This window comes from Oculina patagonica, chromosome 7 (assembly GCF_052425735.1).
Source record: "Oculina patagonica isolate OP01 chromosome 7, crgOcupat, whole genome shotgun sequence".
NCBI classification, from domain to species: Eukaryota; Metazoa; Cnidaria; class Anthozoa; order Scleractinia; family Oculinidae; genus Oculina; species Oculina patagonica.
In genome coordinates this window covers 31494516-31519002 of record NC_135764.1, presented here as the reverse complement: position 1 = coordinate 31519002, position 24487 = coordinate 31494516, and the positions used below count along the sequence as shown (strand labels likewise).

The 24487-nt window shown below is 38.7% G+C and overlaps 1 protein-coding gene across 3 annotated transcripts; it reads left to right on the top strand.

Moving 5' to 3' along the window:
- Positions 1 to 7: 7 nt before the first annotated feature.
- LOC144659823 (protein disulfide-isomerase A5-like) lies at positions 8 to 23470 on the top strand. Of its 3 annotated transcripts, XM_078520346.1 has the most exons (36): positions 8 to 143; positions 264 to 390; positions 903 to 990; positions 1318 to 1392; positions 2485 to 2530; positions 3206 to 3298; positions 3890 to 3950; positions 4105 to 4172; positions 8024 to 8115; positions 11495 to 11563; positions 12000 to 12136; positions 12378 to 12445; positions 12561 to 12642; positions 12926 to 12938; positions 13077 to 13142; positions 13282 to 13421; positions 13539 to 13609; positions 14137 to 14201; positions 15060 to 15292; positions 15727 to 15794; positions 16018 to 16099; positions 16415 to 16427; positions 16556 to 16624; positions 17176 to 17339; positions 17775 to 17845; positions 18220 to 18301; positions 18618 to 18630; positions 19037 to 19105; positions 19228 to 19364; positions 19672 to 19739; positions 19917 to 19998; positions 20720 to 20732; positions 20850 to 20918; positions 21458 to 21600; positions 21722 to 21829; positions 22505 to 23470. In XM_078520346.1, the coding sequence occupies exons 1-36, from the start codon at positions 96 to 98 to the stop codon at positions 22690 to 22692; spliced, it is 3081 nt and encodes a 1026-aa protein (XP_078376472.1). In that variant the 5' UTR covers positions 8 to 95; the 3' UTR covers positions 22693 to 23470. The 3 variants fall into 3 exon arrangements, with proteins under 3 accessions (XP_078376472.1, XP_078376471.1, XP_078376473.1); XM_078520345.1 differs by lacking the exon at positions 18618 to 18630 and having other exon boundaries at positions 18220 to 18308; positions 19031 to 19105; XM_078520347.1 differs by lacking the exons at positions 19037 to 19105; positions 19228 to 19364; positions 19672 to 19739; positions 19917 to 19998; positions 20720 to 20732.
- Positions 23471 to 24487: the final 1017 nt, after the last annotated feature.

The window sequence follows — 24487 nt, the reverse complement described above, 5'->3', positions numbered from 1 at the left end:
CCGGTCACACGTGGCAAAACATCGCTTTTGTATTAGGAAAATTCTGGATTTGTAGACTTGTAGTAAACACGGAATTTTATTTTTTACGCCATAAAATGGCGAAGAAAAATTATTGGTTGAATAGTTTGCTCTTTCTTGCATTTGTAAGTTTGATTATTGTCCGTTTGCTATTCAGGATTTTAACCAATTTATAACAAGCATATGTGCTGCTCATTTTCTAGTGAATTTAATCACGGTGGAATGAATTTAATTTATTTTTACAGCTCGTAGGATCTCTCCAAGCCAAGAAGAAGGTAGACAGGAGTTCCATCATAGACGTAAATGATATAAAACCTTTCAAGAAATTACAAAGAACCCACACGAATTTACTAGTTTTGTTTGCACAGAGCGGTAAGTTATTTCATGTTTGTAGTGAATCGAATTGCAGTGATTGAAGGAATTCGTAAAAAATGTTTAATAGAAAACAATTAGCTTCAATTATATTCCTATTTCCTTCGGGAAATAGAATTGTCCAGTTTGAAACTGCATTATTACAGATAAATACCTACAAAACTTTATATTTTACTTAATTTAATTCTTCAATATTCATGATTCAGTATAATTAATTTAGGTCACACAGCCAGAGCAGAAAGATATTTTAGAAACCCTATCTGTTGTTGGGTCGGGGTGTCTTGGATGTTGATTCTGTCATGCAAAGCCCCTGTCTTTTTTCAAAGCCGAATATTAAACAGTAGCACTTGTATAATTCATTTTTATTTAAGCGCGTTAGAGATTAGATATTGAATTCTTTATCTTCTTATTCGTCTGAATTTCTAAAATATATTATCAACACCTTGGAAACCGGAAAAAATAACTGCATAAATGATTTTAATTTAAACGTTGCTTTCTCAACTTTTTTATAGAGCGTGATGCTTCAAAAAGATTTGAGGTTCTGGCGCAAGTTGCAGAGGAAATTAAAGGAAAGGGAACAATAGCATATATAAATTGTGGGTGAGTTTTATCAAAGAGACAGACAGCTGCAAATAGAGCAATCTACACCTGCAATAATTAACATATATTAGTCTAAGTCCCATTGTCATTGAAAAACTTAATATGTTTAAATTGTTCAGGTAATTTATTTCTTAATTTGTATGAGAGATACAGTAAAAAGTTAGTGATTCCTAGTTGTAAACCAAGGAGTTTTGGAATTTTTTTGCCCCACACAAGTAGCTATCCTCAAGAGTGTGATTGATTGCATGATTGCTTGGAGTCTTTAATTTATTTGATTGTTGTCTTTTATATATGTCTTATGCCTGCTTAAAATTTATGTCTTGGTAGGGAAAGCAAAGATACCAAAAAGTTATGTAAGAAACTTAAAGTTTCACCCCAACCTGTTGTGCTAAAGCATTACAAGTAAGTTTGAATCTTTGGCTAGTGCCAACTAATCTGTGCTAGATCTGGCTGTCGCCCTTGAATTTTTTTTTTTTTTTTTTATTTTTTTTTTTTTTTTTTTTTTTTTTTTTTTTCTCCCCGTTTTTTTGGTGGAAAAAATCAAAAATTAAAAAAAAAAAAAAACCCTTTAAAAAAAAAAAAAAAACCCGACATCTTTTAATCCCGGGTTAGCGTCAATCGCCTTTCGAACAACCCGGCCCAGGTAAAAAGCTATGTACAGCAATAAGTTACTAGGGTCAAATACATAGGCGGCAGAGCAGGGGGGTGGGGGGGATGTAGCCCCCAAAACAAAAATTTTGAGGGGCTCACCCCCCCCCCCCCCACATTTCACTGCCAAAAGTATCATAAGCGCAGCATAAAATTGGTTGAACAAGATATTCCGTCTTGTAATCTTTTCACAAATATATTATTGTTGCATCAGAATCGTGCTTGGCGAAATAATATCTGTAGGACTTTCAATGAAACTCCTCTCCCAAAAACGCTGCTAGGAGAGGTCTACAAGCTGTTAGGATTGTATTTGACATTGCCTGTGGCATCAGCAACTTCAATTTTCTGCCCTGTGATAGTAAAAAACCTCCCACAAAGTATCATATGAAGCAGGATCGTTCAAACTGCCATGTTATGCATTTTGTCACAAATTGATTACGGACACACTGGGCACTGTTAAGATTGCAAACGGGTCAACTCAACAAAAGACATTTTAAGAAATATAATTAGGGTATGCCCTCATGAGGGAGAGGTGGCCCTTGGCTCGTTGTACGGCGAGCCCCCACCCTACCCTGGGGTGGAGAGAAAGGCATCATGCATGTGAGAGTAGTGGAACAGACAATGGCAAAGCTGTAACACTATTATTTTGTCCTGTGCTTCTTATCCACCTTCCTTTCTCTCCAACTCACTCCACTCTCCCTGCTCTACTCACATGCACCCTACTCATTCTCTTGTTACTTCTCCCATACTTGCCCTACCCCCCCCTCCTCTGATGCACCTAACACTTTATGCTCTTGCAAGATTCAACAAGAACTTATTTAATTAATATTCATTCCATTTTTGCAGAGATGGAAACTTCAATAAAGATTATGATAGAAAGAACACAGTTAAGGTGTGTACTTCATCAAATGATGGTAACACTGCTGTTGAGGTTATATTTATGTTTATCTAGCTGAATTGTGGGGTAGTTGGTGTTTCATTTGTTCTTATAATAACTTTGTTCAGTGTTCATTTCCATAACCAGTGTTAACTGTCAACCTTTAAGAAATGCTTGCTTCAAAGGTAAATTCTAGGAAATATCCATACCTACCCCAGTATAGGCCTTCGGGAATACCAAGGGAGGCAAAGGGGGTGGTGGTTTCAAAAGCCAATGAAAGTTTTTAAAGGAAAGTAACAAGCTAACTGACTTTGACATTGATGCAAAGTAAAAAAGGGTTACAACAATTTCCAGTAGAACAAATTGCTGCAACCATTTTAAACAGCTGTCTTCAATAGGGTAGGAAAATCAAAACTTTAAATCTTAAACATGGAAAGGGTTTGAGCATTCTGGCAGCTCCCCTCGCCATAAGTCAGCTATAACAGTTGCAGTAAAAGGAGTACAGACAGTGTCAGATATTTTGCTGGTAGTCTACATGTTGGCAGTTTATCAACAACTTGGAACAAAATGGCAATGTAAGGCCTATTAAGGCCCTTTTTATTCAAGAACTTGTTGGTTTTGAGGAAGTAAACGATTGCATATCTTAAATTATGGTCCCATGTTTGTTTCTTATCCTTTGTTTCTCTGCAGTCAATGTTAAATTTTTTGAATGATCCAACGGGAGAGATGCCGTGGGAGGAAGAAGAGGGCACAGAGGATGTACGACATGTTAAAACTAGCCAGGTTAGAAATAATCAGTAGTCTTAAATATTAAATTATTTTGTCAATCAAGTTTCGAGATCTAGTTGGCTTTCCTCTTTACAAGGTCTGCCATGTCTTTGTGAGAGATGAGTAGAGAAGGGGATTTTCCAAACCCTCAGTCAGCTAGGTGCACTTGTCTAAATTTTATGTTTGATAAGCCATCAGGGCGAATTTGTGAATCTGCTAAGTACTAATTTGTGAATCAGTGTTAGCAGAGGGTTGTAATGGAGAGGGTTGTAAGGAGGTGGTGTGGCCAAGTGGTAGGGTGCTGGACTTGTAATCCGTAGGTCCTGGGTTCAAATCCTCCTCCCTGCCATTTAATGGATTTGTGTTTGGTCTGCCGTCCCGAATTCAACTCCTCCGCACTTGGAAAATAGCCAGCTGGCCAGCCTCCTGCCAGATGGGATTTTTAACAAGTTTCTGTTCTATTTACAATATTTGTGTATTTATTTGTTTACAGTGTCCCCAATAAGCACGACAGTGCTAGATACATCGACACTTAAATAATTAAAAGTGATTTTTTTAATGTGCTAAATGTGTTAGTTTTATTGAATATTAAATATTATTTTTCAGGAATTTACCAAACTGACAACAAAAGAGAAGAAGCCAATAATGGTCATGTTCTATGCTCCATGTAAGTTTAATAATCTCTCAGAAACATGAACCCATGGTTCTAATTTTTATTATCTTGCACTGTAATTGGACAAAAATAAATAAAATAATATATTTTGGGTAAAACATTTTCAGTTTTAAAATAAGCTGATCCTTTGGTACTTTATTCTTTACAGGGTGTGGATACTGTAAGAAATTAAAACCTGACTATGCTTTGGCTGCTACTGAACTCAAAGGAGAAGCTGTGAGTTATAATACAAAATCATAATGACCATCAATTACACTTGACACTAACCTCAAGGTTCTCTTTCAATGTCTGTCCTTTGAATAGTAGAAAAATATATAGTTTTATATAGTTTTAATGTGTAAGTAGTTAACGGATATAATAATATTGTTATTTCCATTTTACTTATTTTATTTTTATTACTCCGGCTGGAGGCCAGGAGTAGTAAAATGGGCTTGATTTCTTTGTAGTCACAAATCTGCAAAATTGCGCAATCGAGTGACGTAATCCCATTGTGCTTTGCGTACCATCTGCTTGACCTCGACAGGGAAAAGTCGCCATTGCAAGTGAAGTCATTGATGCGGAGTCTTTTGTGCCACGGAACGGATTACAAACTTTCAAGGTCTTGTTTGTTATGCTAAACATGTAAACTTCCCTCTCTGGGGCAAGTACAGATTGCTAAAACCTTGGTAGTGTTAAGAAATCCATCTTTCTTTCGGGGCCGCGAAGACTGTGTCGCGACGTACTTATCAGTGTGTTTTGAATACAAATCATGGACTTGATCAAGGACTTTCTGCGGCTTCTCGAGACTTCAGAAAGCAAATGTTATGTATATTATTGCTTTGAATTTTAGATGACATTTTTACAAGGATCGGTAAAAGAAGTCAAGTAAAAAATTATAATGCAAAAGCCGTCCGCTGCAGTACAAGAAATGCTTTTGCGTGAATAAATTTAATTAAGCGTGCAAGGGTTGTTTCACGAGTTTTAAAATTGACGCTTTTGAGACCTTTTGAATACATTTCTTTGCTTCACCTTCTATGAAAATTAATCTGAAATAACGTTTCTTTCAAGTTTCTTTCATTTGTCCATCTTTAGTTCGGTATTTTAGGTTTTGAAGATCTAGACATCGATCTGTTTCGAGACAGACGCGGTGTTATCTGATCATCTTTCAACGGCGACCAGACTTTTAGTTTTGTGTTTTATAAAAGATTTAAAAAATTACTCCAGTACTCCAGAAAAATGCAAACAAGTAGTTTGATTAATAGTTAAGTAAATGAAGAGCGTAGAAAGTATTACCAATTCAGTTTTTGGAAGGAACCATGTAGTTTCAGAGTTGTGTAAACAATATTCCAGTCTCCTTCGCAGCCGCTATTTGGTGGTCACGCAACGCTTCCGTGATTCGTAAATAACTCCCGAAAAACGCTTTTCTGCACCAAGAAGTACCACATTGAGATGGTTTTATATTTTGACAAGTCTTCATTAGCGAGTCCTTACTCCAGCGGAACGAAATCCCGGTTTAAGACGTTTAACGATTCCCCGATATAACGATATGGTTTCGCCAGTCCCTTGGTACATCATTTATATATCGGGGTTCCACAGTATTGTCTAAGGTTACTGGTCATTTTGTTTATTTGTTTGCATTTAAGTCTTCACACTGTAAAACCACGTCTATATTCCTAGTTTTATCTAGGCAGCTTTTCTTTATTCTTTATAGGGAAGATATTTGTTTACAAACATTGTCTCTGTTATTTAAATGTTCGATAAATGTCCAACAAGTTTACACAAAAGCACATTAATAACGATAGGTGACGTCAACGATATCTTTGCTATTGTATTTTATGTTTTATTTTAGCCTCTTATACCCGGGAGTTCCGATACGTACCCAATCCCCTCCCTAATCCTCCACCCCTATGTCACTTCCAGGGCCGGAGTGAACGCTCTGCTAGCGTCTTGTTTTTTAATATATATGTTGTGGTTTAAATTTATCTTTGGTTTAAATTTTTTAAAACCAGTTTGATATTATTTTTCATTGTCTCATGTTCATTATCATAAGCTGAAACAAAGGGAAATAAAAAACAAACTGGTTTAAAAAATTTTAAACCAAAGATAAATTTAAACCATAACATATATATTTCACTTGTTTCTCGAAGAAACCACAGGTGGCCCAGGCTCTCTCGTTAACCCCTTGCCTACCAAGGACGTATATATACGTCCTCTATGTTGTCACGCAACGACCAAGGACGTATATATACGTCCTCAACCAAAAGACATCGCTGAAAGCCTGGTTGTTCGTGACCCCTTGAATAAATCATCCCTGGTTGTTGAGAAAGGTCTGGCACTACTTTTCGGAACACCGCTAACCCAATAAAATTGCTTTTTGCTCAGACAATATACAAAATGGCGGCTCGTGTGCAAGAAGGCAGAATCGGCACAGATGAAGCTACTGCTGAAATTTTTGCCGATTGCGACACTGATGTAATCGATTTAAGTCACAGTTAAATTAAGCCAAGTAATTCTGAAGAGTCTGAGCTAAAAGAATAAGTAGGTGACGAAGAAGAAGCCTCGATCAATCGAAGAAATTGAACCTCCAAATGCACATGGTCAAGGAGTTCGCCAGGGATCTGTAAGACTCAACCGTTCAGTAAAAGAATGCGGAGAAGGGAGAGGAATTCATTTTAAATGCTTAATCTAGCTGTACTTTACAATTTTATCTGAAAAGATGCCATTGCTTAGCCAAACTTAAAATCTCATTAAAAATTCAATATGGCCGCCGGTTGCTGAGTGTGTTTGGCTCTGGTAGGCAAGGGGTTAATTATTTGCAACGGTCGTTGTCGGTTCGACTCGAGCGATCGAAAAATATGCTTCATAAATTGACGAATTTGAGATCTTTCGTTCCTAAATTACAATAAACTGTAAGCCATATAAATAAAGATCACTTACCTATTGTTGATTGTCTGCTTTTGTGTGATTTTGAGGGGTTTTGGGACGTTTATTCCCCACTTGCCGCTGACGCCCCCTACTAATACCAAAGAAAAAGACAAGGCATGCAGCTTCCAACGCCGCCAAGTCCCGACACGGCCCAGAATTTTTCCAATTTCTCGTATTTCCAGGCATCGCTTCGCCATCCAGCCTCGGTCAAATATAGTTCGATAAATTACCAAGCTTTGGGCCGAAAATCGTGGCAATCGCCCGGTTTTAACGACCTAAACAGCCGCTGCGAATTTTCACATTCGACAAGAATCCGCCATCGTCAGTGGATGTGGCGGAAAGGCGGAGATCATAACGCCGTTATCAAATTCAAAGTTTAAAAAAACCGAGGTCAGATTTCGCGTGCAAGCGACAAATGAACATTTCACCCCTCCCTACAGTGCTAGGCGTGTGCGACGAAAAGACATTCCCATGCGGACTCCCATGTGGGTCAAGTTTAGTTTAAAAACAATGTAATGGTAATTGTAAAAAAGTGTAGTAATGAAAGCATTAAAATTGAAATAAAAGTTCATCATAATGATGGTATAAGCTTTTGTCGTTCCTCTTCTGGGAATGTCTTTTCGTCCCTGAGTTTTGCCTTCATTCGATCATCCCCGTCATTTACAAGCTGGAGTACCCCCCTGGGGTATAAACACTATGCTGAACACCCCATGGTATAACAAAGACCTATAAAGGAAAAAGGTGCTTATTTATGTAGCTTACAAGGCCATTTTGGCGGGGACATGCCAGCAAAATATTGAAAGTACATGTACCGGTACATTCAATATTTAGTATATACTATAACAGTGGATAGCATTTTTTGGTGCACGCTGATTGGCTGCTCAAACTCAGAATATCCTTTGCTATTCACCTCCAAGCAACGTACATGAGAAAATTGTAATCTTTGACAGGGATAATCTTATCAAAAATCATCCTTCTGGGCTATATTATCTCACTGTTTTAATATATACTAAAAAGACTATTCACCTCAGTGTTTGTGGCTAGTGGTAAATCTTAACCTTGCTGCTTCGCGGCTTGTTAAATATCCACCATGAGCCACCTCCACTTTGGTGAATTGTTGTTAACTAATGTGAGTCACAAGTGACAATTATTTTTTCCACCAGATTATGGCTGGAATGGATGTGGACACCTATGAAGGATATCCTGTAAGAGAACAATATAACATCACTGGATTTCCAACACTCATATATTTTGAGTAAGGTTTTAATTTAATATTATTTATAATTTGAATTTAAGTCAAACCACCATTGAATGGACACCCTTGCGACCATGTGCAAGGGTGTGCGCAAGTCACAGGAGGTGTCTATTCATTAGTTATACCATAATTTCTTGATTAAATGCCCCGGCGTTTATTTCAAACTTAGCCTGGTCATTATATTTATTTATCTTGCTAATATATCTACAGCATAATATACATCAATTTCCTACCTGAGGGGCATATTTTCAACTACACCTTCAGTTGGAGACCTAGCGTTTATTTCGGTACCTGGCGTTTAATTGAGAAAATGCAGTATACCCATTGGGAGTGGCATTAAAAAAAAAAAACCTATTAGTAGGTTCCTTATCAGTAAGGCCCACACTAACAGTCATTTGGTTTCATAGCATGAGGGGACTAACACACCCATAAGGAGTGGCATAAAAAGGTTAAGACTGATGAAACCTATTAGTAGGTTCCTTATCAGTAAGGCCCACACTAACAGTCATTTGGTTTCATAGCATGAGGGGACTAACACACCCATAAGGAGTGGCATAAAAAGGTTAATACTGATGAAAAACCTATTAGTAGGTTCCTTATCAGTAAGGCCCACACTTAACAGTCATTTGGTTTCATAGCATGAGGGGACTAACACACCCATAAGGAGTGGCATAAAAAGGTTAATACTGATGAAACCTATTAGTAGGTTCCTTATCAGTAAGGCCCACACTTAACAGTCATTTGGTTTCATAGCATGAGGGGACTAACACACCCATAAGGAGTGGCATAAAAAGGTTAATACTGATGAAAAACCTATTAGTAGGTTCCTTATCAGTAAGGCCCACACCAACAGTCATTTGGTTTCATAGCATGAGGGGACTAACACACCCATAAGGAGTGGCATAAAAAGGTTAAGACTGATGAAACCTATTAGTAGGTTCCTTATCAGTAAGGCCCACACTAACAGTCATTTGGTTTCATAGCATGAGGGGACTAACACACCCATAAGGAGTGGCATAAAAAGGTTAAGACTGATGAAGCCTATTAGTAGGTTCCTTATCAGTAAGGCCCACACTTAACAGTCATTTGGTTTCATAGCATGAGGGGACTAACACACCCATAAGGAGTGGCATAAAAAGGTTAATACTGATGAAAAACCTATTAGTAGGTTCCTTATCAGTAAGGCCCACACTTAACAGTCATTTGGTTTCATAGCATGAGGGGACTAACACACCCATAAGGAGTGGCATAAAAAGGTTAATACTGATGAAAAACCTATTAGTAGGTTCCTTATCAGTAAGGCCCACACTAACAGTCATTTGGTTTCATAGCATGAGGGGACTAACACACCCATAAGGAGTGGCATAAAAAGGTTAATACTGATGAAAAACCTATTAGTAGGTTCCTTATCAGTAAGGCCCACACCAACAGTCATTTGGTTTCATAGCATGAGGGGACTAACACACCCATAAGGAGTGGCATAAAAAGGTTAATACTGATGAAAAACCTATTAGTAGGTTCCTTATCAGTAAGGCCCACACCAACAGTCATTTGGTTTCATAGCATGAGGGGACTAGCACACCCATAAGGAGTGGCATAAAAAGGTTAATACTGATGAAAAACCTATTAGTAGGTTCCTTATCAGTAAGGCCCACACTAACAGTCATTTGGTTTCATAGCATGAGGGGACTAACACACTCGTAAGGAGTGGCATAAAAAGGTTGACTGATGAAACCTATTAGTAGGTTCCTTATCAGTAAGGCCCACACTTAACAGTCATTTGGTTTCATAGCATGAGGGGACTAACACACCCATAAGGAGTGGCATAAAAAGGTTAATACTGATGAAAAACCTATTAGTAGGTTTCTTATCAGTAAGGCCCACACTTAACAGTGCTCGACACTAACGCTAGTACACTAGCCCAGGACTAGTAAAACTTCATGCTGGGCTAGTAAAAGTACGCTCCTACTAGCCCCCAGACTAGTTAGTTTTGTGGAAAAATATATTAACCACAACTCTGTAACTTGGGAAGTTTTTGTCCTAGAAACCTTCATCAGGATCTAGTTTCCATAGCTTGAGTAATTTAAACCAGAGGGCTTGCAATCCATATCGTATTGTACGGGTTATCGTACGATCCACTCGCAAACCTGACGCCATCTTGGAAAAGGCCCTCCGTCCTCGCTTCCATGTCACTCAAAAGGGACCTGGGAGAGAGCCACCATAGGTCCGCCATCTTGGATTTTTTTTGTGCGAGCAGTCACTGCGTAGGAGATTTCAAGCTTTTGTAACACCTTTATACCTATTAGAAAACAGCCTTAATGCCTGAGCTAGGTTAACATTGTTCACCAGAGGACAACACACAGCATGAAGAGAAAACGAAGTGCAATCAGCGGTCAAGAAATTTTCAACCGAGTTGGAAGAACAGGAAGAACATGGAAGAAAGCATTTCAGTTGCTGCGATTCAGTGAAGAAAAGATGTACTTGTGTGGACTCAAACAAAATTTAATATAGCGCTAAGAGATTAGCTGATTCAAAATCGGCTTTTTGAATGTAGTTATTATTTTTTGAATTTTTTTTTGGGGGGGTGGGAGGGGGGTGGGCTAGTGACTTGTCCTTGTAGGCTAGTGATTATTTATACTTACTAGCCCACTGCCTAGTATCCAAAAAAGTTAGTGTCGAGCACTGCTTAACTTTCATTTGGTGTTCATAGTATAAAGGGACTAGTCAGGAATATTGCTACTCCCCCCTGGAGGGATGCTAGTTCACTGCAGGCCACTCCCCAGCATTCTTTCAGGCTGTCCCAGCAGTTTGCCCGTACCCTTTTATACGCCTGGGTGGAGAGAGGCACTGTGAGAGTAAAGTGTTTTGCCCAAGAAAAGTTAGTACAATGACCCCAGTCACAGGGATGTAGCTAAGAAAACACTATGCTGGCTCATCAACAAGCCCAGATGGCTTTTCTGGTCTTGGCAGCTCTAACAGTTTACCTAGTAAGTCTTTGTTTTCATGTGAAATTTCAGCCGGTCTCTTGCAGCCGGTCAATTTAGCTGGCAGCCGTCCCTTAGCAACAACCCTGCAGCCACTGGGCTCAAACCTGAACCTCACATTCCAGAGTCAAGTGCACTTACCATTTGACCATAATGTCTCCCATAGTGAGTGCCGCAGTGGCATAGGCTTTAGGGTGAGAGAAAATGCAAAGTAGGCCCTTGGTAATCAAAAATCATCCAATTCATGAAACTTGAACTTGAACAATTTTACAAATAGATGTTATACAGCAAGATTTGGGATGTACTTGATAATGCTGTTCCACGACATAGTTTGATTTTGCAGTTCTTAGATTTCTTTACTTACCCATTTTCTTTTACAAATTTGACTTTTCTAGGGGTGGCGAAGAAAAGTATCGTTATGCAGGAAAACATGACAAAGATTCACTTGTGGAGTGGATGAGAAAGTAAGTGTTATTTTGACTGGCTGAGTGAAACAAAAGAGTGGAAAATGTTTTTCCCACACACCGCTGAAACCTGGGAAAAGGTTCATTTGACCTTTGGCGGGCTGTTGTTTTTGTTACGTCCGCCATTACTGGCCATTTCCCACCCACCTGGCCAAAGAGTTTTAGTTGGCGCTGTATCTTTTGTTACCTTTGCTATTGTGTAACTTTCCCTATGATGTACATGTATGGTTTTGTTGAGTTGGTAGTAAAGGTCAGGTGGCAGTCAGCCTGGCATGGCTGCCAGTGGTGTGTGAGAAGTGATTTATAACAGCTGATCTCTTTAGAAGCCAGTGGCTGTTCTGAGTTTAAAACTTCCGACTTGTCCTTGTCTTGTATGCTATTCCTTCTTTATTAGAAACTTACATGGGATGCAGTGACAATTTTGTCTTTATTTTAGTCCTGAACCTTCAACCCCTCCTGCTAAAGAAGAAGAGTGGAGTGACATACCCAGTGAAGTTGTTCATCTCAAAGATGACACATTTGATGATTTTATTGCTAACAACCCATCAGTCCTAGTCATGTTCTATGCTCCATGTAAGTATCTGTAGTTCATAATTTATAAACAACTTGTGCTTTGATAATAATTTTCATTGGGTGGGGTCAGGGGATAGAGGAAGGGGGGAGGGGGTGAGAGAACTTTCCACCCTTTGCCCACCACCCCCTACCCTTCATAGTGCTCTGTGTCCATGATTACTTTAGAAGTATCAGCTGGCCTGTCATCAGGTTACTGCTTGTGGATTTCAATTTACTGATTCTTGGTATCATTGTATTTTAGGGTGTGGACACTGCAAAGCTATGAAACCTGAATACACAGATGCAGCAAAGACTATGAAAGATGAAGAGGTATCAGCAATGGCTCATGTTGGATGTTGATGTGATGTGATACTGACATTTGTAATCACACTGCTGTGCTTTCATGTTGATGTAGCTTTAATTTGACTGAACTTATTTATGTTAGGTGTCAGGTGCGCTGGCAGCAGTAGATGCAACAAAGGCAACTGAAGTAGCCAAGAGATTCAAAATTGAGGGTTACCCAACAGGTAAAATACGACACTCCGTTGACACTAGGCATTTTACAATATTATGTATTTGGCTTTTGTATTGCTGTATCATACTTTTTCGTTAAAAAATACTACATTCATTTCTTAAAATGCACAGTCATGCCTCTACTAATATTTTTTGAGGTGGAGAGCTTGAATTGTCTATTTCTCAGCAAATTTGCTTGTAAAGTTATTGTGCTGATAATTATTTTCACACTGCTACTGCTTGCCAGCTTGGCCTAGCTTAATTTTTCCATTAACTGTTTTTCTTATTTGTTTGCAGTGAAATATTTCAAGTGAGTATGAAATTTTTAAGTTTTGTGGTTCCTGCCGTTTTTAAATACAAGTTTTGCTAATTTTATTACTGACACATTTTTGCTGTTTTGGTACAACTAGTAAGAGTTATTTTGTTATTTGTTGTTTATCATTTATAGAGATGGTGAAGTTGCCTTTGATGTTAATGAGAGAACGGCTAATAAGATTGTTGAATTCATGAAGGAGTAAGTAATGCTTTCCTTAAAATAAGTTTAAAAATTACAATGTGAAGAACCTTCTGGTTCACACAACATGCGAGTATGTAGTGTCTTGCAAAACTAAGTTGAAATTGTTCATACAGTATTTTTTTCATATTTTTTCCAGTCCAAAGGAACCACCCCCACCCCCTCCCCCAGAGAAGGATTGGCATGAAATCCCCAGTGAGGTGAAGCACCTTACAGATGAGACATTTAAAGGATTCCTGAAGAAAAAGAAACATGTCTTGGTCATGTTTTATGCTCCATGTAAGTTGCAACAAGAGTCAAAAAACTGATTAAACTTTTCCTTATGCTAGTAAAATTGCAAGGTTTAAATGCAAAAACACAGTAGGTGAAATGTTTTGTTGACTGTCTTTTTGTTAGGGTGTGGTCACTGCAAGAAAGCCAAACCTGAATTAATGGATGCCGCTAAGCATGATGTAGAGAACACCAAGGTAGGGAGTTTAATATTTACATTTTGTATGCATTGTTTTCAAGAAATGTTGTGTAGTTACTGAGGAGAGTGTTTTGTAAATTAATGCAGCATCTTATCTGGATAAGACTGTGTTCAAACCATCTTTTCTAAATGGGTCACAACTTAGTTAATTTATAGCCTCCCCCACCCTGCAACAGATGATAACACATCATTTGAGCACTGATTTTGGCATAAATTAATAAATAATCAACGGTTTACTGAAAAACTTCAGTAGAAATATTAAAACTAAAGTTGTCCGACGTTTCGATGTTGCCAACATCATTATCAAGGTAAAATGTTGTATCGTGGTGTGAATACAAATTAGTTTGTGGAAAATAATAGACATTTGCTGCATGGTTATGTAAATAGTTTTGCGCGGATGGAGTCAGTTTGCACATTTAAAGTTGGCTTTAGGTCTTGAATAATTAGCATTTCGTTTATGAGACAATCGAATTTGCTGCGGCATTTCATTTAATAGTAACATATTTTGCTTGTGCTGCTTATCAGGTTGCATATGCCGCTGTTGACTGCACAAAACACACTGCAGTGTGTAACCAATATGAAGTTCAAGGGTACAAATTTTCCTTTGTTATTTATTTTTTGATTATTTATCTTTATCTTTGACACTCATAGTTCTTATACTAAAAATTTGTGAATTTCTTAAGAACTTGAATTACAATAGTGTGGTAATCCCACTAACACCATCTCATATCAATTTCAAAAACCTGTTGTGAGATTTGTTCCATTTCTTTGCTTTGGCCATCCCAATAAAATGTTTCGTTTCCCATCGCCCCGTCTTTTGTGATGATGGGTCGGTCGGTCGGGCAAAAAAAAAAGAAAAAGAAAAAACACTTGGGTTCCAGAGAAGGCCGGGCTGCTAAGTAAGAAAGCCTGATTAAAAAGTCAACTCGAAAACGTGGTCTTTTCGTTCGTTATTCCTTATCAAATGTCTAAACAGTCTTTAAATAACGTAGTATCAATGTTTATTAAAGACAAAGACATCATATACCAATCGTTGTTAATAAAACAAGATCGTGTGCTTGTAAATTGAAGTACTTGCTTCTTTAACTAGTGAATCTGGAATTTTTTTTTTTTTTTTACTTTTCGAAAAAAATGGGTCGGTCGGGCGATGGGAAACGAAACATTTTATTGGGATGGCCTTTGGCCAAAAAAAAAACGTTTTTCAGTAACCTTTGAAGTCTTGGTATTTTTGTAGGAAATTCCTTTATGTATCATCTTTTCAATGCCAACCTTAAATTATCAATTCTCCTTACTCATTCCATACATTTCTTTTTATATTAGTTCTGAGAATTTGGTGTTAGAACAAGACATTAATGTTTAGTTGATGATTTTCTTTAGTCTTATCACTGCCACTTTTCAATTATAAGGAAAACTTATAAGTAATGATTATCATCTTTGTTGTGTTTCAGTTACCCCACTTTCCGTTACTTCAACTATGGCAAGAAGGACTTCAAGTACACTGGGGGTCGGGTGGCTAAGGATTTCATCCAGTTCATGGAGGATCCCCGTGAGGGTCCCCCACCCCCACCCCCTGAACCAGAGTGGAAAGACGTACCCAGCCGCATCACTCACTTATCTGATGATACTTTTGATAACTTTGTGAAGACACATGATTCAGTTCTCGTCATGTTCTATGCACCATGTAAGTTGTGTTAAGAATGTCAGATTGATAGTTATTAGTCTAATGTCAATGCAAGTAATTTTAACTTTTTAAGCTCGTTTTCTTGACCCAAAAATCCTTTGAATCTTTCTGTGTTTGTATTATTGCCATTCCATTAAGGGGTATTACCAGTTCTTTTTAACAATAGTCAATAAATTATTTATTGAAATATGACGACTTTACACTTTTTTCTGTACCAGTTAGTGTATTTCATTTAAGCAGAAAACATTCCTTTGGAATACACCAAAGATGTATTCTTTGGTGTATTCCAAAAAAAATGTATTGCATCAACTAAAAACAACAGTTTAGCTTTGTGTAAGATACAGAAGTAAAATAATTTTTCTAAGACTACGGGAAGTGCATTCACCAAATATCCTGAAACTTACAAACTGGGGAATATTTTACTCATATTTCAGGGTGTGGTCATTGCAAAGCCATGAAGCCAGCATACATGGAGGCTGCAGATGAGTTGTATGGCAAAAATGTGAGTAGCGTGATTAGTACAGAAACTCTATTTCCAAGAAGGGTTGGGTAGCAGCTCCTCAAGATCTCACGTGAATGGCTCGCTACCCTTCGAGAAAACAACAGAACGAATAACACGAACAATGCCCCTAGCCCCAAAAACGCTAGAGGACCAGTAGAATTACAAGCTTAGAAGAGCTGCTACACTACTTAACGTTTTTTTTACCTTCTGTCAATCTTCACAGGCTCGTAGCGTACTAGCAGCTGTAGACTGTACAAAAGAGAAATCTCTGTCCAAGAAATTTGATATCAAGGGATTCCCAACAAGTAAGTTTTCCCATATAGCTAAAAGGTAGTTACATTATATCTCTGGTTAAGATGCACAGGTGCCTTTTTGCCTCTACAGGGGACCTTTGGTAAAGTGTTTCTGTCAGTGTTCCATGAAAGTACCTTGCATGGGTGGTTGGAGATGTTTTTGTTCTGGGGACAGGTAGCGGTAGAGAGAAGGGGTGAAGAGCTATGTTAAGTTGGACAGACTCCTCTCCCTGAACATTTCCAAATATTTTATGAACATTATTCTCTCTTGCTTCCTCTAACAAATTTGTGTTCTTTGCATGTGACTGGATAATCTCAAAACAACAGTCAAGTACTTTAGGTAAGAAAAGTTCTTTCCGAATACCACAGTTACAGATTTGATAATTTCAGTTTATTCCCTGAATTATTGATATGTTGTATTAAAAGACATCTTTTTAATAATTGTAATCTGATGCTTGCATGTTACAGGAAGGGCGAGTTTTCTTCTGAATACATGAAAGCAAGGACGAAGGAGGACTTGGTAGACTTCTTGTTGATGTAAGTTTGAAATTTACCACCCTCTGTGGAGGAGCCTAGAGCAATGCGGCAAAATAAGATACGTTCTACCTTAAAAAGTACCCCTGTTCAAAACTTGTTATGGCAGCTTTTTAGAGCGACCTGTTTTCAATTGAGTGTCGTCGAACCAAAACCAAAGTTATCACTTTGGCCAATCACAAAGGACACAGACAATCCAGTGGGCCAATCAAAACTCGAAGCAAATACATGTAGGCAGTGCAAAGCGCGGGAAAACGTGCGCAAGCGAGTCACGATTGGTTTTGATTTCATTTCTGATTGGCTGGGAAAGTGGCGGGAGTATGTTTAAACCAATCACTTAGCGTGCCCCCTAGCATAGAAATGCAAAACTTTTACAAGAGTGGTCGAGGAGTTAAAAACTCGAGACTACCGAGAACAACATGAGCAAATGGCAAGGTGGAAGTCTTGAACCCAAGACCAATTCAATGAAGAATAAAAAAGTATAAATTACAAAACCAAAACAGTAGCATTACACATCATTTCTCATAAGTTGCTATTTTTTGTTCTTATTACAGTTCTGAAGATTCCGAACCTGCTGAGGCCAAACCGGCCAAACCTGAAAAACCGGCTGAACCAGCATGGAGTGATGAGGATACAGATGTGGCCCATTTAACAGCGAGCACATTCCCGGAATTTATCCAGACGCACAGCTCAGCTTTGGTCATGTTTTATGCTCCATGTAAGTTAATACGTAACGAACCTTAAGTCGTGGGTCTAGTACTTGTGTCTAGCATGTGAACCTAGTGTCCTAGAAAATCCCTCTCCCCTGGAACCACGCCCTACCACCCCCCCCCCCCCCACCTTCCTAATTCATAATTTGTGGCTTTCTTTTTCTTGTGAGCCTAAACAGGTAGGCTAAAGTCAAAGATGCGGAACAAATTAAACCAAAAGTTTGAATTGGAAAAATTAGTTTCCACCATATTGCAGATTAGCTGACCTCGTGAACGTGTATGTTTCAACTTTGTTTTGACCAAGTGACTGCTGCGGCCTTGAATGTTTCTTTGTTACTTCGTTCGTTCGTCCGTCCGTCCGTCCGTCTGTCTGTTCGGTCCGTTGGTGGCTCACTCGTTTGTTTGTTTATTTAATTAATTAATTTTTTTTTCTATTTTATTAGGGTGTCCACATTGCAAGAAAATCAAACCCGAATTTTCTCAAGTGGCCAAGGAAGTCAACACTGAGAAAAAGGTGACCAAATGAACATACATGTAAATTGTTTTGGGGCGGATGTACACAGGCTAATAGTGTTCAGTCTTCCAAACAAGTGTGAATCAAGCTGCTAACAACTCAACTAAAGATTTGTTTGGAAGTTGACTGAAATATCTCTACTAAACGTGATCCAATTGGTCAAGCGTTTTTCATAAATTTTCCATCTGGGACACAACTTTAAAACAATCCGTTGAGAGCAAAATCCAAGTTAACGTTCGCTCGAGCCCAGGTCCCCAAACCTTGAATAGTAAATGTTAAAACTGTGTATGCTCTCTTTCATTTGTGTATTTCATGCAGAACCTATTTTTTTGTTTGTTTGTGACTTGTTAATATCTGTTTAATTTCTTCGTTAGGTTCCTGGTGGTCTGGGTGCAGTGGACTGCACTTTGGAAAAAGATCTATGCACTGAACAGGAAGTCAAGGGTTATCCCACACGTGAGTACTGTCACTTCCTGTCATGCGCAGATCAGTACAGTAACATGTGACTGTCGCATGTGATACAATGTTGTTTTCCTTGTAAGGCAGTTTTTGTTTTTGGGTCTTTTAAGAGTTTTTTGTACAAGTTAGCTTTCTGGTTATGTTTTGTTACCTTTTCCTTGTACAAAGCAGTCAAAGCGAGCGTGTTCAGTTACATTGAAGTAGCGCTTCAAGGCAAATAGGCCGTGATTTGTACTGCTTCGGCTTTTGTTGTTGTTGATGATACCTAACAATATTCTATTTTTTTTCCCTCCTTTTAACTGAAATGGAACAGTGAAATACTTCAAGTAAGTTTATTTGTATAATTGTGAATAACTTTTTCGCAATTTTGTTACCAACTCCAAAATGATTTCTACGTGATTCGCCGAATGGCATGATCTCAATGTATATAAGAATGACAAGACACTTAACTTAGAGCTTAATTTTATTTTCAACACAATTCTTACGCAGTTATTGAACTAGAATAATTCAAACCCCTCCCAATCTTAACCTCTACGCTTGTTCTTATCTGTATATATGTGATTCGAGTGAAAGTAAATTGCCTTGTACCTTTTTAGTTTATAACGTCCGCGCGTCTTGGTGCTTTGATTCTAAAAGGTGTCATACCTCGGCACGAGATAACACAAAAAAATCTTCAATGATTGTCTTGACCTGGTTTTCTTCTTACAGTATTAATCCTTTTAACACTTACAGAGATGGCGAGTTTGCCTACAAGTACACCAAGAAAAGGAAAGCGGAAGATATGCTCGCTTTTATGAAGAAGTAAGTGGAAGAGCTCAAGCAGCCACTACAAATAGATAGTTTAACAATCGAATTCTGGGTCGAAGTAGCTTGTGTCGTATTTTTCGATATCAAAAGTTGATTTCTTCCTATCTCCGGTCCAGTCCCCAGAAGCCGGCCCCTCCCGCTCCGCCACCGGACTGGAGTAAGGAGCCTGGTAAGGTACATTTCCTGACGAACGAGACGTGGGATAAATTCATACAGGAACATTCTTCAGTGCTGGTCCTGCTATTTGCTCCTTGTAAGTAAACTGTTAAATATACTAGTACAGACTCTTTATTGTGGTTTGGAAATGCCGTTTTCGATAGACCATTTTGTGATACAAACAAACATGATGGATAGTCTAAGACTTTAAAAGTACCAGATCCTATGAGTTTCGTGTCGATCAAGGACCTGGCGCGAGCACGTTAGTGATTTACCGAAATGGAAAAAGCAGTTTAATTTTTTTGATATCAAATAAAAAACCGATAGTTGGAATTATGATCAAAGTGCGGACGTTAGTGCTGTTGATTTCTCTTATGTCTCATCCACACTTTCTATCTTCTTAGGGTGTGGTTACTGTAAGTCCATGAAGCCAAACTACTTCAAAGCTGCTGAGATCCTGAGTGACGAACTTGTAAGTTCCCTGGGTTTCAGTTATCGAAATATAGCCGAAGATTTTAGCTTTTATACGAATCATTAATTAATGTTTACGGAGCCATTTCCATGAATTCTCTATTGGTATCGCTTCCCTATTATACTTTTACTGCGGGACCTACATTGTAGACTGATAATATTTTTTTGTTTTTTCAAGCCATCCGTAGCGTTAACTGCCATTGACTGTACTAAATTTAGGGATGTCTGTAAACGGATTGAAATCAAAGGATTTCCCACAGGTAAACTTCATTATTCCTTATTGACAACTTTAGTTTGCTGAACAAAAAATGCGTTGCTTTTCTGTGAAGTAATTGTATTGCAAGACAGTTTTTACCAAGAAAGGGCATCGCGTAGCCTAACTCGGTCGTTTTGAGAAACGGATGGAGGAACACAGGGACGGATGAACGAACGAACGAACGAACGAACGAACAAACGAATCATTGAACGAACGAACGATTGACGAACGAACGAACGAACGGACGACCGACCGACCGAACGACCGAACAAAACGACCGACCAAACGAACGAACAAACGAACGACCGAACCGAACGACTGAACGAACGAACGAACGCACGCACACACGCACGCACGCACGCACGAAAAGCAACGAAGTTAATTCAAATATGATGCTTGGTGAACGACTGAGCGAACGAACGAACGACCGACCGAACGACTGAACGAACGAACGAAAGAACGAACGAATGAACGAAAAAGAACGAACGAACGGACGACTGACCGAACGAACGAAAAGCAACGAAGTTAATTCAAATATGATGCTTGGTGCACATGGGGCAAAACCTTTCATATGAGAATTATTATATTCCAAGTGAATCAAACTACTTTGTTTTATACGCTACGACTCACGAATAAAAATAATCTCGCTTTGCCCGATGTAACATGTTATTGACTGTATTTGTTCTCTCTCTTATTTTGTTTCATTACATCGACCTGCTACACAGTGAAATACTTCAAGTAAGTGACGACAATTGCTTTTTCCAGCCTTTTAGTTATTCGTCTGTATACCGCGAATATTTAAACTAAAGTTAATTTCCAGTAAATAAACTGTTTTGTTTCTGATCTTCATTGTAGGGACGGCATGTTTGAAAAAGAGTATGACGGAGACAGATCAGTTGAGGATTTAGTCACATTTATGAAAACGTATGTTAAATCCACCCTTTATTTACTTATTTAAAATAATTTAATATTTAGCTGTAAGTGTTTGAATAATTACGACAGTGGGCCATTTTCGAGTTGTTTTTTACCTCCTTATCATCGCGACTACCGACACCACAAAATCATATAAGCATAAGTTTTCATCCAAATTTTTCTTCGCTTACCGGCAAATTTTTCAGACCTTGTGACAAGAATTATTTTTCGTTTATTTACCGCCAAAGTCAAGATGAACGTACATAGTCACAAATAAAACTTATTTTCTTAAGAGAGGTTTTGCACATGGCCTTCCTTAAATAAAAGCCAAATATAATTGGAAAAATGGCTTATCCATTGTAAGAGTACCCCGGGCCCGGCAATTGGTTCTATTTAAAAACTATAACAGCACACACGACTTGAAAACTAAGAACGAGTAGGCTTTAGATAAAGGGAATGAAACACAGAATGGTTAGTTAGTTTACATCAAAAGGTAACTTTCCCTAGCCAAGAGCGATTTGCAATAACGATAAATTTTTTCTCTCTTTTAGTATGAGTGGTTCTGACAATAAACCTGACGAAAAGGAACCCACCAAAGAAGATGAACCCGAAGGATTGAAGATCTTGACAACTGCAAACTTTGAGACATTCTTGTCCCAGACAGAGCACGTGATAGTCATGTTCTATGCTCCATGTAAGTAACACGAAAAGTAACCAGACGGTAATGTTTTACTTTGGTTGAATTGCAGACAGGTTTAACTTCTCTTAAAGGGCAGTATGAGAAGAGATTAATGAAAGTTTTCCTTTCGCATTAGGGTGTGGTCATTGTCAGAATGCAAAGCCTAAATTCTTGAAAGCTTCAGAAGCATTTGCCGAGGAACCAAACAAAGCTTTCACCGCCGTGGACTGTACTCAGGATAGCGGTAAGTTGACCAAAACTATGCAGTCTCAAAAAACGATGAGATTACAACTAGATAAAACTATTGATTATTTAACCGGACTTGTTACCACTCCCCACTTATCAGTGAAAACCGCAGAGCCATGGAAAGGACGGCTGAATCTTGGGAAGGATCCATCTTTCCCTTACTCCAAAACGACCTTTCCAGACCTGCATGACATCACTGTTCGACGCAGAAGGGTCTGGGAGCAAGTCGTTTGAGACTGGTGAAGTGTGTAAAGGCCCCAAGACCTGGGAGACGCAAGTGGACGCAAGTTAAAAACTTGCGTCCGCTTGCGTCTCCGTTTGGCCAGGACTTGCGTGCACTTGCGTTGGTTTGGGATGACTTGCGTTCACGTTGGTCGAGATCAAATTTGCACGCAAGTCAACGGTTTTTCACCGTTTGGCCACCCAACGCAAGTCAACGCAAGTCTTGCTGTTTACTTCAAGTACTGAATTGCAGCGCGCGCAGTAGCAATGAAATGGCTTTTTTTTGACAACTTGCGTGCACTTGCGAGTAACTTGCCGAGACCGTTTGGCCAGGCAACGCAAGTCTCTACCGAAGTTCAACTTGCGACTACTTGTGTCCACTTGCGTGACCGTCTGGCCAGCGCTTTAAATTAAAAACATCATTAAACTTGTATTATATTTTTGCAAACAGATTTGTGCGACAAACAAGGCGTTAACGGCTACCCGACCATCAAGTATTACAGGTTTGGCGCTTTTGTGGTGGAATACGATGGAGACCGAACAGAACAAGACTTCATGGCATTTATGAAAGCACCTCCTCACCCCCTCCCCCCTGATCAGCCCGACAGCAAACCGGATGACAAACGAGACGAACTTTAACTACTTGCGCATGTTTTGTAGTGTAATGTTAGTTTCATCATCTACACTAGGTTCATTTACGTTATTTTCACTTAACTAAGCATACTGGTCGATTTCGAGCTCTGATGTTTTGCTCTCCAAAATATCGACTCTAGTTTTAGACGAAAATAATGTTAGGTAAAAATTTCAGGTTCTCTTTTTTTCAGTTTTACCTTTTTTACCAGCGCACTCAATCATTCTGTGTACGCTCGAATCAACACACAAAAAAACAAGAAATCATCTCGCAATAGTTTTTTTTTCTTGAAAGAGTAATCATACTCAGTCTTAAATTTCTACTTCTTTCTTACGAAGTCTTCTTAGTTATTTTCAAATTATATGTCGTATTTATACCAGGAATACACAAACTATTCTACTCGAAACTTTTACGATTTTAATATAAAACGAACACTTGTTCTTGTGTTAGTGTTAAGTTGAAAAAATTTCCGAGAAATTTGCTCGAAGAAGCTCATGCTTAAATCAATGGCAAATAATTGCAAAAGAAATTATTGATAATTTTTCAGGAGACGAGGTAACTCAGTGAGACAAATGTCACGCCATGCACTAGTATACCTAAGCAGTCGTAATTTGGTCGTCACGCAACGTTTCTCTCTACAAGCGTTGTGTAAAAGTCCAAATGCGACCGCGACTAAGTCCAACAAATACTATTTTTCAGCAGATATATTTCACCGTGTACTTTCCTCACGCAAACGTCGTGTCGTTGGATCTAAGTTACAGATCCAATAAAGTATATTGTACATGATCTTGTAGCGTTTTTTTTATAGGCTTTTGTATTATGTTTAAAGGGACTATGTCACAGTTTTTTGGTCAAAACTGTTCTGAAGTAAGTGGTAGGCAACTAAACCCATAAAAAACATTATCTTTGAACATGTAAAGAAAGATATAACCTTAATTTGTGGATAGAAATCAAGCTATGGCTATAAATATCGTTTTTTTTGAAGACGTGCGGAAACAATTTGAAAACGTTTGCCTAACGTTTTCAATTTGCAATCCGTTTCCATCTGAGGCATCCGCAGCCAAAGATGCCAGTTAACAGATTCAGTTCTTTAATATAGCCATTTTAAATAAAAATGGACCATTATTTTTAGGTTTCAAGCGAAACAAATATAAATTTAGGCGGTTCAAAAATCTTGTAAAATCCGTGACATAGTCCCTTTAACCGACAGTGTCAGGGTGACGGACTTCAAACAATGAAGGGGGGAATCCTGATTTCTTGAACCTCCAAAGGAAAGGAAAATTGGTTCGAAAAATCGTTGAATTCAGAGAAATGGGGGTAAGATTGCAGCGTTTGAGTGAGTGAAGCAAATCCAACGAAAACGACAATTGGTTTGGGTTCCACTGTAGGTGGGCGTTCTCGCGTCATCTCATGGGAGTCTGGACTTCATCGTAAGTGGTGGCGCGCGACACATTCTCGTCCCGAGCCGCTTGACCTTCTTAGCCGGCTGAGCCTGTGCACGAGAAACACGTAGCCCTGGGGACAAATGATTGATTGGCTAGATTTTAAGCAAAGGGAGTTTCAAGCCAATCAAATCAACCGTTTCAATCTCTGGTAAAGCAAAGGGATTTTGTAAAACGGTTCATTTGATTGGATGTTTCTTTTGTTTAAATCCAGCCAATCAAATCATGTGTTCCAAGATTCACTTGTTACTCGTGCCCCAGGCTCTGCCAAGCAGCACTGGGGAAGAAAATGGTTGACCACACCGTACCAGGTTTGCGTGGTCATCGAAACAGAAGAAAACGCCACGGGATTAGTCAAAAT